The 14,976-nt window shown below is 37.4% G+C and overlaps 1 protein-coding gene across 5 annotated transcripts in view; it reads right to left on the bottom strand.

Moving 5' to 3' along the window:
- Positions 1–14,976, bottom strand: part of RICTOR (RPTOR independent companion of MTOR complex 2) — a 71,033-nt gene that overhangs the window by 7,427 nt on the left and 48,630 nt on the right. For 4 of the 5 annotated variants that reach the window (XM_067464627.1, XM_067464628.1, XM_067464629.1 and 1 more), the window contains 9 exons: positions 13,346–13,452; positions 12,091–12,320; positions 9,646–10,675; positions 6,279–6,459; positions 4,501–4,585; positions 3,700–3,933; positions 2,508–2,666; positions 1,854–1,977; positions 55–193 (listed from right to left, as the gene is read on the bottom strand). In XM_067464627.1, coding sequence (XP_067320728.1) covers positions 55–193; positions 1,854–1,977; positions 2,508–2,666; positions 3,700–3,933; positions 4,501–4,585; positions 6,279–6,459; positions 9,646–10,675; positions 12,091–12,320; positions 13,346–13,452 — 2,289 coding nt within the window. The remainder of the gene's footprint in view (positions 1–54; positions 194–1,853; positions 1,978–2,507; positions 2,667–3,699; positions 3,934–4,500; positions 4,586–6,278; positions 6,460–9,645; positions 10,676–12,090; positions 12,321–13,345; positions 13,453–14,976) is intronic. The other variant, XM_067464630.1, reaches the window with a different exon arrangement.

Here is a 14,976-nt window from a genome sequence, read left to right as displayed (position 1 = left end):
ACAAGAGTCAGGGAAAGTCTGTCTTAGAGTTCGCTAGATTTTTCTTCTACGTACCTGTAAAAACTGTACATCTTGAAAAAGCTCCTGTATGAACCGCCGAGATGGTAATCGAAATGTACAGTGAGCCAACAAGTAAGACACTTCAGAGTAAAGGCATATGTCATCAAATGCTTGGGGGAACTTCTCTTTAATCCTAGTGTGAACAAATGAGAAAGCAACTTATTTAGCATATTTTAAGAAATATGGGAAGGGAAATAAAGAGGCATTTCAGATGCTAAGGTAAAAGTAAAGTTTTCCCTAACATTAAATCTAGTCGCATCCAACTCTGAGGGGTGGTGCTCATCTCTGTTTCTAAGACGAAGAGCCAGCATTGTCCATAGACACCTCCAATGGCGCTCCACGCAGTCATGTGGCCAGCATGACTGCATGGAATGCCATTACCTTCCCATAGAAGCGGTATCTATTGATCTACTCACATTTGCATGTTTTCAGACTGCTAGGTTGGCAGAAGCTGGGCCTAACAGTGAGAGCTCACCCTGCTCCCTGGATCTGAACCGCAAACCTTTCAGTCAGCAAGTTCAGCAGCTCAAGTTATTGAATGGGAAATAGCGGGCAGGTTTGCTAGCTAGGACTGTGGGGAATTGCAAGTCCAACAACATCTTGTAAGCCATATGATGCCCAACCTTCATTTACACCTTTAGGTATGAAAGGTTTAAAAAGAAGAGACTGTAACATATACCTGAAATCTATGGGGAAAACCCACCAGCAGATAAAAAATAGAACTGAAAGAAGAATAGAATTCAAATAAATAACTAAAAAATTTAAATGAAATCAGGTTTGATTTCATTTAAATTAAAATATGTGACTTCTTAGGGTGTGTGGGGCAATTTTACCATCTTTATATTCATTCCAGTTTGCTTCAGGCCCTTTTCAAAATAATTTTTTAAAAAATAATATTTTTATATAAAATACAATAAACAAGCATTTTAGATATATAAAACTACCAAAACAACACCACTAAATACTATCTACTACCATTAAACATCTATTTTAAAAACCTTGCAAACTTCCCACTCTCTAATAGTTGATGTCACTTATTAGTCTACTCTCTTTGAACAATAATGTGATCACACTTCTTCTGATAACACTCTACTAATTCATGAATACCATAGTTGATAAATCCCCTCCAACTGATGTTGTAAAAACGGCCTCTTCTGAGATCCCCAAAAATAGTTATGTGAACAAAAATCAGGGGCTGCAGTCAAACTGTGGTGTGTATGTAAATATATCTATATCTACACACACATACATGATTCCAGACCCACTTCTGATACATGAAGGCTATCTTATCTAGGAGTTCCCAAAAGCCATGACAAAAGACAGAAAGGTGTATAATAGAACTAAATTACTGAAACTATATTTAATAAATAAAAAATGCTATTGTTTTTTCTAGAAAACTACTGAGGAAATTAGGCAAAAGATGCAATGAGCACTGGCATAAACACCATCTCTTTAAGTAGCCTTCTGTCATATTCACAAAGTCCTCCAAACGTGATTATAATTTTGGATTAGTAAATGCAAAAATCCAAGATAGTCCCACTTTTTCAAACCATCCATAAAGTGAGGCCTGGCTTATAGGTTGGATGTTACTATGAATCTTTGAATAGTGTAACTGATAACATATTCATCTTGACAAGCAATTAAACAACTGAGAATCTGAATCCTCAATATCTCTTTTATTCCACAGTTTTACGGTAGATTGATCTGTTTGTAACCTAAGGCAGCTTCACTACACACTTCTCCACTGCCTCTTTCAATAAGGATCCTTGAGTATTAATGGAAGTGTTACTTACGTCAATAAACCTGTTTCATGGCCTTTGGTTCCCACCGAACTACTCAAATTGATCACTAATCGCAAGACTTCCTTTCTCAGTAGTATGCGGCAGACTGGAGTATCATCTGGTATTGACTTTACACCTTAGGAGACAGAAATTTAATGATAGATACATTTACTAAAGCGGCTACATCAGTATTAGCCGGCCAGAACTACAAAATCTGATATATTTACATCTCCCCCCCCCCCCCGCCCAAAAGGGTTGGCCAGACATTTCTTCTTCTCCTTGTCCTCCTGCATCTGTTAAAGATCAAAGGCTGAAAGAAAGAAGGGGAAGGAAAGAAAGAGTGAACAAAAGTGTGAAGTCTAATGACTGGCCTCTCCTAAACAAAGAAAAGAGTGTTTTGAATAAGGAGAGGAGCAGAAGGTGAAGATGGCCCACACAAGTACATATCATATTCTATACTTTGGCAAATGTAACATTGCAGTTCAAGCAAAATTCTTTTAAGGTCATAGTCTTCAAGTTATGGAAGTTGTTAGGGGAAGTGTACAATCAACAGTGACAGCAATATTTCCATATGAAATGTTCATAATCACAAGTACCTAACATTTTTTCATAATAATCAAGAGTATTAGAAGCAGAACAGGGCACACCTATGACAAAGTCACTCACCTAAGACAAGATCTGTACTCTTGGTGCTACTAGCTGATCCATGAGATACAGCATCGCTACATCCTGAAATTCCAGAAAACTTTGAGGAATGGGAAACCACATCCAAGTGATTATGCATGGTCTTTCCACACCAGTCAGAATAAGGAATGTCTGAAAATTCTGATAGATTTTGATACAAGACATATGGAATGGTTTACATACAAATAAAACAAAACAAAACTTAATTGCAACTGAAATTATGATTGTCAACACAAAAAAGATCCAAGGAAATGTGATCTACTCTTTCAATAAACACACACTGGCCTGTTAAGTAAAATTATTCTAATTGAACATGAGAGGACCCTACATTAGTGGCCAACCAGAAAGTGTTAACTTCCATCGGATTTATGGGATTCCCATGATCATTCTGCAACTGCAAATAGTTTTTAATGGTGATCTATGACTATGTATATTGTTGCAATTATTAAGACATGTGGTGCAGTTTATATTACAAACATTAGGGCTGGGCGGTTTCGTTTCGTTAATTCGTAATTCGTTAATAATTCGTTAATAATTCGTTAATTTTTTCAATTGCAAAACGATAACAAACCATTCTGGAGCAATTATTAAAAAAATGAATTTTCAAAAACGTTTTGTAAATGCTTCGTATTTCGATATTGTATTCATTTCGTTATTGTTTTGAGGTCGTTTCGTTATTATTTCCGCATGTCTGGGCCAGTTTTATGGTTTAATTAGTGAAAAAAAATTATAATATCACACCAACAGTCAACAACAGAGGGAGAGGGAAGCTTCAGAAGGTTCTGGAGGTTTTTTAGCGTATTTCGCGGTCGCGTCTGCCATTAACGAATCGATTCGTTATTGTTTCGGAAATTGATTCGTTAATTTTTTACCATTTACGAAATTTCGTAAATATCGAACTTTTTAAAAGGAAAATTTTGTAATTATTTTAAATATCGAAACAAAAAAAAACCCCAAATACAAATCGATTTTAGAAACAAATTTTTCCGTTGTTACCCAGACCTAACAAACATGAGTATTTAAAGATTTTAATCTAATTTAAGTGTAGGTTTCTTGCACTCTTGGCTATAAAACACACTGAATGAAACACTAAAAGCAAGAAATAGGTTGGAAATATTGCTGGGGTTAGGAAATTTATTAAATATTTGACTGAAGATGACCTAATGGTACTAACCTGTGCGACTATATGCAGAGTTCACTTTGTTGTTATGTTGATAGCCCAGAATGTGTGTGCAGACACAGTACAGACAATTGTCTTCAGTGTGCTCTTGAAGCCCGGTGTCTTCCATGTTTTCGAGGAACTGCGAGGCATCCGAACGGCTTGTGTTCATAATCTCTGTAAGACTGATCTGCTGACGAAGTATCTGGAAAGGACTCTTCACAGCCTCAGTAGAACTTCCTGACAAACCTGGTGAATATATTAAGTTTCAAGCAACAGGACATTAATGTAATAATGAATGGCAGTTTATTCATGTTCTCTACATGCAAACAGACACTTTTTTAAAATTGTTTTATGCCTAGATCATTAGTTATGACCTAAAAAGATAAGCTTGCAAATGAAAAAAAATTGATTGTGCAAATGTGCTGAAAACAATGAAGCAGGCAGAAGTAAGTCACATTCAATGAAGTTTGCACATGTCCATACGACCTCCCTCCTCTACCAAAAAAGAAACAATTCTGGGCCATTACTGTAGATTGTACAAATATGAAGAAACAATAACAAACTTTCAAAAAATATGTGGAAACATATCCACTACAGAATAGACTTATTAAACTTCCATATTTCATATTGCCTGTAAGATGGTTTTCCTTCTTTCTTTTTTTTGCACAAAATATAATAATGCATATAAAATCCAAATTAAACATTAAAAACAACATTAAGGGATATTATTTTCCAAAATGAAAATGGCTGTAAAACACAGCAATGATGGATATTAGCAATTTGGGCTATTACAATTTGGAAAAGAAAAAGTACCTCCAGCATCCTGGCCAAAGACTCGAGTGCTCCGTTCATCAAACGAAGGCATAGTTTTCTTCAGAAAATATGGAGTTTCTTTTACCTGGAGTATTTTAAAATGAAAAATTAAGATGTTTAGAACTATCTCAAGACCCTTTGTAATATTGCTAAATATTCTTCTAGATTTTTAAAAAATCCATACACATAATAAAAGTAAAAATATGTGTCTATGTGGTGGAGGTGTCCACTTACACAGACAGCCTCCTGCCTCCACAAGTGCTGAGAAACCTCCAAAGGCACTCGCTCAACTGACATGGCAGGTTATCGTGAGCACCATGAATATGTAGCCCAAACCCTGCCAATGTCCTCCCCAAAAAACCAAGGAATGCTTTCATTTGGGGAAAACTTCATCCTAGATTTCATGTGTTTCCTCCACCACAGGCAGGTATCCCAGGGTTCCTTGTGTGGAATTTACATGACCCCGCCCACTGCCTCTCCCTTAACTCTTCCCCCCCCCCCCCAATTCCTATAGCACACAGCAAACACAGAGGAACTGATCAGAAACTGAACAGACTGGAGGGGTTTGGGGGACTGATTTAACAGGATGGAAGTTGTAGTTCACACTGAATCAAGGCAGAGCGCTCTGACCCCCTTCAATAATGGACCTGGACAACATTTGGCACACAGAACCCCATGACCAGGTTTGGGAGAACTAACCTTGATTTATAGGAGTTGTAGTTCACCTACATCCAGACAGCGCTGTGAACACAGCCAATGACAGATCTGGACCAAACTTGCCACACAGACCCAATATGGCCAACTGTGCATACTGGTAGGGTTTGGACATGATTGTCCTGGGAAACTGGGAGTTGTAGTTCACCTTTATCCAGAGAGCAGTGAACCCAGCTGACTACAAATCTGGACCAAACTTTGCACACAGAACCAACCTAGGCAACTGTGATTACTGGCTGGGTTTGTGGGTGATTGCCCTGGGAATCAGAGAGTTTTAGTTCACCCTTATCTAGATATCACTGAATCCAAATGATATCGGATCTGGACCACACTTTGCACACAGACCCAACATGGCCAACTTTGAATAACAGAAGGGTTTGGGAAGGATTGACCCATGATTCTGGGAATTGTAGTTCACCTACATCCTTATGCATTTTCTATTGGGAGCATTCTTAAAAAACAAAGGGAATGTCTGGCTTTTTAGTAATAAATAGCATTATACGCAAACAAACTGATATTACCAAATTTCAAAAAACAAACAATGCCTTTCTCAAATAACCCAGGCATTGATGGGTCCTCAAGTTAGTGTTTAATAAATGTTGTCCTTGACCTAAGCAGATCTCCCAGATCTCCTGGCAAAAATTCTAAAAAAACATTCACATCTTATGGAAGCCTTCAGGATTGGCAAACTCACTTTTTACATCAATTGCAATCCCCACCATACCCTCCACACATGAAAAAAAAACTCTCTTTAAAAAATTTCGAACAGTATGAAAGCATGAAAGAAATGTGCAAACAGCTGCTTTTAAAAATCAGAACACAGTATTGCTACATCCTGAAATTCTGGGAAAATTGATAAAAGGTCCTAGGACAGAAAAATTAGCACCCAGATTCACGAAAATTGCTAAGCTCTATTATACACCAGGCAAACTACACCGTGATTCCTCTACGTAAACACTGTAAAGGAAATATGCCAAGAATTTTCTGACAAATGGAATAATGAATCTCATATGGCAAATTAAATGAACATGTAATTGTTGAAAGAAAAGCACTCTGAACAATACCTGAAATATTTCATTGATATCTACAGGAAGTGCAAGTCCAATGTAATCATCTGAACTACCATAGGTAGCATTTGACACCATGGAACGAACAGAAGAAGAGCGCTGCAGAGTATTTTGATTAATAGGACTTAATAAATCTTCTTTATCTAGAGATGATGCATAACTTAAAGCTCTTATGAACCTGTAGTGGCATAGAAGAAACATATGGAAAAAAAGATTTTAGAAAGCCACAGCCATGGCTCTATATTGATACACTATATAGTTGTAAAGATGGAGCACCTTGCTTTGCCATGGAATACCTGATGAAAAACAATTCAAAGAAATATTGCTTGAGGCAGACATTGGGCAACTGTAGTCCTGCAAGGGATGCTGGACAACAATTCATATTCACACTGAACATTAGACATGTTGGGTGATGCTGATGGGAGCTTGAATTCAACAACATAGGAAAGACCAGTTTCCCCTCTTCTGGTTCAGAGTTGCAGATGATGCTATGTGCGGATTTTCCAATAAAACAAGTTATATCCAGAAATTGTCTCAATTTGCAAGAGAAAATTTACACTTGAGCTCATCTATATTTTCTAGCTCCCTGGTGTATCTGGACAAGATGCTCACTTAAAAAAATTCATGGACTGTTTCAACTATTTTTAACTATTTTGAACATACAAAAAAATTGGAACACCTGATTATTTGAATGTATTGGACTAATATTGAAAAAAAGCTGGTTCTTACTATGTTTAACTAACATTTTAGGTTAGATTTCACTTTTAGTTTACTGAACAAGACTCCCTTTAATTGAAGCTGCATTGCTCAATCTTATAATAATAGCAGTTTACTAGTTGGCAACCAGAGGAAAAAAATATTCATTTCTGAGTATAGATTTGTAAAGTACTGACTTGAAATTCTAATCTAAATGAGTACCTTGGTTCAAGGCAAAATTTTATGTCTTTTTATTCAATTTAAATGTCTTGTTGAGGAGATTAAAATTTAAAAGAATATTATATAAGCAACATCTATAGGAATCTAACCAATAAGAACAGCAATGTGATACCATAAGATATCCAAATCCATCAGACGGTTCCGGCCCTGCCTATCTGTCTGAATGTATCTCTCCTTACGAACCATCGAGAAATTAAAGATCTTCTGAGGCCCTGCTCTCGGTCCTGCCATCTTCACAGGTTCAGCTGGCAGGGGCGAGAGGCAGGGCCTTCTCAGCGATGGCCCCTCGGCAGGGGATTCCTCTCCCCAGGGACATTAGATCGGCCCTCACCCTCTTAACGTTTTGTAAAAGAGTCAAAACCTGGCTATTTAGGCAGGTTTTCCCAAATGCAGTGTAGCAGATAAACTCTGATCTCGGAATGGCTGGACAATGCAACTGGATAATAATTTTGTAATGAAATGCGGAGGATTTATTGTTTTATGATGTTTTTATTGGTATTATCATGTAGTGAATTTTTATCTGTGTTTAAATGTTTTAGCTATTTTTTATATTGTTATGGGCATCAAATTGTGACGTTCTGTAAACCGCCATGAGTCGCCCTCGGGCTGAGAATGGCGGTATAGAAATATAGTATATAAATAAATAAGTTAATAATTATCCTAACAATTCATATGAGAACAGTTTCAATGACGAACACTTTCATAAATAGTGTTACCATATTATTACAGTTCAACAATATCCACAGTAAAAAAGAGCTAGGGCAGTGCCTTTCAAGCTATCCCACAAGAGAGATCATCGGGTTTTTTTCTAGTGTTCCAGGAATCTGTGCCCTGTTTGTGCTCTATTAATACAATGTGTTTCTTTTTTGACTAGAAAAAAAGTGTCATAGACTGACAGATGATGGTTCAGGGATCAGCAGCTGTCTGCAGACCACCAGCGTGCTAGATAACTTATTGGGTTTTGTTTGATTTACCTGTAATGGAGCTATGAATTCTCATGTCACTTTTGAAATACAATAATTGAGAAAGAGGTGAAATTTCAGTGTACTGATTGCCAGAAACTCTAATGATGATATGTTATGTTCCGCACCAACTTTCCCATTAGCCACTGTGAGGCACTTCTAGTGGAGGGGCATAAGGGACACAAAATCCTGCTATAGCAATTACAAATCCATCTATGAATGACAATTGGAACACCTGAGAGTGGAGAATATGTTTCTGTGTTGAGGTATTTGCAAATACCAGGTGACTGAAGAGAATACTTGAAGTGGGTTGCTGTGAGTTTTCCAGATTGTATGGTCATGTTCCAGAAGCATTCTCTCCTGACTTTTCACCCACATCTAATACCTTTCATGTTCCTTGATTTGTTTTGGAATCCAACAAATTCTACGTTCAGCCAAGGACAAGAGGGATCCTCCCACCTCTGTAGGAGTCTACCGTATACCATGCAGCTGTGGACAACTCTACATAGATCACCAGACAGAGCAACGCTCAAACATGAATCAAGAAACATGAAAGGCATTGCAGACTAATTCAACCAGAGAAGTCAGCCATAGCAAAACACCTGATGAACCAACCTGGACACAGAATATTATTTGAGACCACTCTAACAACTACCATGTCAGACTACACTGTGAAGCCATTGAAATCCACAAGTATGTGGTCAATTTCAACAGAAAGGAGGAAACCATGAAAATGAATAAAATCTGGCTACCAGTATTAAAAAACTCTAAAATCAGGACAGTAAGTAAAGAACACCACTCAACATATGGGGGAATTCCAAACAAGAAACAAACAGGGCCAGCTAATCAGCTCCAAACAAAGGATCTCCCAGGCAGGCAGCAACCAGGCCTTGAAGCTGCAAGGCTATTCAATGCTAATCAAGGTGATCAATTGCAACATTCACACTAGCCTCAAACAGACAAGAGTTCTTTCTCCCACCCTGGACATTCCAGTTATATAAGCCTCACCTGCCTAGTTTCCAATAGACCTTACAACCTCTGAGGATGTTTGCCATAGATGTGGGCGAAACATCAAGAGAGAACCCTTTTGAAACATGGCCAGACAGCCCGGAAAACTCACAGCAACCCAGTGATTCTGGCCATGAGTGCCTTCGACAACACAATACTAAAAGTGTTTTAAACATTACATATTTAAACTGTAATGTGGAAGGTGGTCTTCAAGTCTAAATTACGAGAACATAAGGAGTATGTTTTTAAAGAACCCTGTCCAAATTTGAGAATCATGGCCAACAAAATAATAACAGTTACAGTGAAACAGTCTTAGGCATGTGAATCTTCTATGAAGAACACTCTAACTGTAAAGCTTCTTTGCATTGTATCCAAAATTTCTGGTTCATATTTCATTCCTGTTAACGGAACCTATCTTATCTATATTTTTAAGAAAAGTCAAAGAAATACACATTTACCTGTTTTGTGTTAATCGGGAATCTAGACTGCCAGACTTCATTGTGATAGTGTCCGTGAAAAGCACATCCTTTGCTGGAGAAGCTAGGGCTTCTGAATGTGACAAAGAAGGGTGCATCCTCTGTTGCTGCAAGCGTTTTAGCGTTGCATATCCAAAGGCGTCTCGAGAACTGGTATAACTAAAGTTATAGTCAGCCAGACTTTTTATTGTAGCTAGTGAAGGAGCTTTTAGTGACTGTGCTCTCCGAGGAAGAGTGTGTGAGGACCCTGGTGGCACCAGGGAAACAGAATTTGACTTTGAGAGTGGGAGGTGATTAGGCTGGGGAGTCGAATACTGAATAGTTTTAACAGTCTTGGTACTCACCACAGTACTTAAACTCCCACAGTCTGTGTCTATATTTGTAGTGTCCACTCCCATAGTTTCCCTTGAGGGGCTTGAACTCATTGAACTTATGCCACTTGTAGTGGTATCTGTATTAAAACTCAAACTACGACTTTTGAAGTTTGTTTGTGTAGAAACATCCCCCATTAGCCTTTCTCGGCTGGTGTTTTCCCGGTGTTTTTCATGGCCAAAGTTATTTGGAAGTTTTAGGTCATTCTCACCAAGGCTTGGGGTGCTTGCTGCATCTTCATTTTGCCTGCTCCCAACAAATGATGTTTCCAGCTTGAAAGTTTGTATTTTAGGCACCCTGAATATTGGCGTGAAATCATCCCCCCGTGTAAAATCCATACTGCTAGAAGGCTCAGTTACTGTGCGATTTCGCCTCAAACCCATTTTGCTCTCTGAAGAAGAAAGCTTGCCACTTTTAGGAATACTGCTGCTTCTGTGCTTTTTATTAGGCAAAGTAAGAGAATTTAAAAATCTATTCTTTGCAAGCCTGCCGGAAGAGAAAAAAGGGAAGGGACTGCGATCTTTATCCTTCAAAGATCCAGCTTGGTCATAGAGATTCTGCTCTCCATCTTCTGAGATATCTAGGAAAAATGTGCTAGTAGAGGTGCTGCCAATCCTGTCATCTTCCATAATGAACATGCCTGAAAATAAAAGAATGCACTGCTAAAACAGTTTCAATCCATGAAAGTTTGAATAACGAATGTTATATAAGGTCTGTATCAGGCTTAGCCATGCTTGGAGCAAACCCACTGAAACCCATCAGCACATAACATATAATGAACTTTATCCCCTTGATTTTAGTTATTCCTCTCTAAGTATGTCTATGTATGGATCCTACCCACCATTTTTAATGTAATTTTAAATACTGGAAAGTATTAAGTCTTTTACAGTTGTTATAATTATTTATTTATTTATTTTTTATTTTATTTGGTACACTTGTATACCGCTAATATCTCAGCCTGTGCGGCGACTCATTGCGGTTTACAACATATTTAAAACTACAATATTCCAATTTAATATAAAAATTACACTATAAAATACATACATATACATACATAGTATTGGGCCACCAATACAGACCAGAACATCTCATAATTAAAGTCACAATCCAATTCGTCGTCCGAGATTGCTAATCCATGATCAAACATAATTATCCTTTTATATATCCAATTATATTTCTGTGAAATATAAACATATTGTGGAATAATTCATTTTTTAAAGAAAAAAAATAACATACCCTGACTTCACTTCTACTACTTCAATACTGATTAGCTATGAGAGGAACAAACCAGATCTTCATGTACTGTTCTATGTTCCCCACATTTAATAGGCATTTCAGGCCCAAACTAGGAAAGACACAACTCAGCAACAGTGTGTTTCTTTTTTGTTTTGTTTTGTTTTTTTGAAGTAAGCTGCAAATACAGTGGCCCCAGTATCATCTGAGACATGGGTATTGATTAAGAATCACACTCAACCACACACCACAGTTTATGTCTGGCTGAAACCCCATTCCTGGATGAAGATGCAAGACCAAACAGTAGAACCTGAAATTGGTATGGGCTGCTACTGTAATCAAAATGTAATATGGTAAAGAAAATTCAGCAAATTCAGATTTCTGATTGGATGGGACTTATTTTTATTAGTTTGAATTAAATGCTGATTTCCTTTTTGGACTATATCACTCCTGCTTTTACAAATAGTTAAAAAGAAAGAGAAACTGGTAGCGTATTTGATGCCTGAATATAGAATTATGGATTCTATACCCAAATCAATCGGAATTCATAGGCCAGTTTTAAACTAGGAATTGTTCTTGGATTGCAAATATTGGTTGCTTTCAGGCCAACACCAGAACGAACAAGAGGAACACAGTGCAACTAAATTTGATAAATTGCACAAGTGTGCAGCTTACTCACATTTACTTTCAGAGTTGGAATTCATAGCTTAATGTGAAAAGTAAACACAGTAACTGCCTCCTTCACAAAGCTCATGCCTATGTATATTTTGGGGGGAAATAAATAACATTATTAACTATATTGACACAACTACACATGCTTACTTGATGGTGCAGATTCACTTTCACTGTTGTGCCTTGACCCAGTTGATTCAGAGTTTAAGCTAAGTGTGCTGGGGATGGAGGAGAGCTCATTGCAGAGTTGTTCCATGTCATCAGGGACTACTGGCCATGGCTGTCTTCGACTGTGTCTCACCGCATCCCAATTATGATGTTTCAGAATGTCACAACCTTGTTTCGTTTTGGCTATTAAGCCGAGCACGTAGACACATGTCCTATATTTACAAAACAAGAATATAACAAATTCTTATTTTAGGGTCAAGAGGCAACAAGCCATGACTAAGAGACAGAATATATTTTCCTGCTTTTTTGCCACAAAGAATTTTGATCAAATCAGCCTGGAAGTGTTGGCTATAATGGCATCAATCCAACATGCAGTTAGGCATACTTCTATGGACTAAACATCCCAACCTTTTTGACTGGAATTCAGGATCACAGTTTCATAAAGCTTGTAACTCTGAGGACCTAGATCATATTAGAGTTCAGTGCTCAGTGTAATGTTTTCTTTGTTTTGAATTGAAAGAGCAGAATTCAGGGGAACGTATTGTTTAAAACTGAGATGTTGTGATGCACTATGTGAGGAATCACTGTGTAACTGACAAAAAACATCCTGGATGTTTGCTGTACAATGAAACTTTATTGTTTTTATTTTCTACTTTTCTTTCTAGATATATTGATGTGATAATTAAGAAGACTGTTCACACTGAACCTAACAAGCAAAACATTCACTTGTCCAGTAGTAACCCTGAGCCCCAAATATCAGATCCAGGGAGCAATTTTAAAGCTAAAAGAGCAAGACAAGTGATGGGATTCCAAGGGTTGGAGCTGCAACCTAGACAAGAGATTTATAAGTTGCTTACCTGTAACTGTAGTTTCTTTTTGTATTTTTGGTTCAGCAATTTATTGTCTATTTTACTGTGTCTCAAAGAATGGAGGTACAACTGTTAGTATATGCTATACCCAAAAGGTAGTGAATGTGCCAAGCTCATTAATAGAGAAAGCCAGAATGCAACAGTTTTTTAAGGCAGAAATTTAAAAAACCCTGTTATTTCTAGGCATTTTATGAGTCACTTTTCTCTCTCCAAAAATCATACATCATTTGTGAAGCATAGAAGCACAAACTGAGGAGCAAATCAGGCTTTGTGATACGAAGTGAAAGAAAGGGGAGGAACAGTCCCCCTTCCCCAGCACTCCAATACATACTTGACAAGAAAAGTTTCAATTATCATGTTATACCTACCCTCTAACAGACAGAACCTCACACTGCTGGGCAAGCGCCATTATATCTGGAATCACATTTTCCTCTTGAAGCAAATTCAGACCCCAATTTGAAGAACCAATATTTCCCTGAAATGTAAATATTAGTTGTGATCATACCTGAAGCAATAAACTGGAGAAACAGTACAATATGGAAATTACTAATCATTCTGATTTTCCCACAGTTTGCATAAAAGTTACATAATCATACCTATTGTGGAGTCTGATATGGGTATATTGCCTTAAAACAATAGTTCTTTGGGACAATATGCCCATTTGTCCTACTTTCCCATGAATACAGCATGCTGGGCACCACAACTCAAGAAAGGTACTAACAAACTAGAATATATCCAGAAGAGAGCAAAGATGATGTTAAAAAATCAGGCAACCAAGCCCAATCAGGAATGCTTAAGAAATGGTGTTTAGCTTTAGGAGGTAAGATTAAGAAGTGATCTGATAGCCATCTTTTTATGTATTTGAAAGGATGTTGAGTAGAAGACACAGCAAATTTGTTTTCTGCTGCTCCAGAGATTAGTAGATGAATCAACTGATCCACATTAAAGGCAAAGAGAATCTATCAAAACATCAATAAGAACATCTTCACTGTAAATAGCTGCTCGACAGTGGAATAAATTATCTAATAGAGTGGTGCACTCTCCTTCTTCAAAGTCCTAAACAGAGGTTGGATGAGCAGCTGTCAGAATGCTCTATAGGAGGGTATTGGACTAGATAACGTCTGTGATCCCTTTCAATTTTATGATTTCATTAATTTTACATTTCATTACCATATTTTAATTTGAATTACAGAATTACATTTTTATCAACACACTAATTATCATCTATCAAATTAGGTTTAAAAGGTTGGCATCAAAATATTCCTTACTGTGTTAGAAAAGTGGTTTTGCCTATGGAAAGGGAACCTTTGGCTGCAACCTACAAGGAGTCAGAAAATATGTCTATATACACAAACTTTTATTCATTCCTGAGGCACATTTACATGGGTGACAAAATCAGGGGCTGGTCCAAAGCAATTCTGGGATTCTACTTTAGTGTTCATATAACTCTGTTCCCAAATCATGTCAGCAGCAGAAGCAGAGTCTTTACTCTTCAGTGAGATCAAACGCAGGTTGAACCTGACTTTGTCTGTCATACATAGCCATAGCGGTGGCCTCAGAGCTGCAGAGAGCTTGGGACCATTGTTCAGCACCCTTGCTAATGTAAGGAAATCTATACAACTCAAGAGAGGGGAGGGGTGGGCAATAAATCCTGGATACCATACTCTTAATAAACAAAATTAGTAAACAACCCAAGACCTTAATATGCTTGGAAAGGACTCTTCCCTGACCCATCAACACTAAGGGTACATTTGAATGAGAAAATCTTATAATTTCTGCTCCCAAATTTGGAACCCTCTAACAAATGAGACCACACATTTATAATTTTTCCTACTGTTGGTAGGCAAAAATGTTCTCATTCAGACAGGCTTATAATTTTAAATGATGAATAATATTATTTTTACTGAAATGTTTTTACTGATTCCTTTCACATTTTAAATTTTACATAAAGCCAGTCTCTAGTTACAAACCTCTGACTTACATACGACTCCTAGTTACA

This window comes from Anolis sagrei, chromosome 2, assembly GCF_037176765.1.
Source record: "Anolis sagrei isolate rAnoSag1 chromosome 2, rAnoSag1.mat, whole genome shotgun sequence".
NCBI lineage: Eukaryota > Metazoa > Chordata > Lepidosauria > Squamata > Dactyloidae > Anolis > Anolis sagrei.
This window is presented reverse-complemented; position numbering and strand designations above follow the sequence as displayed.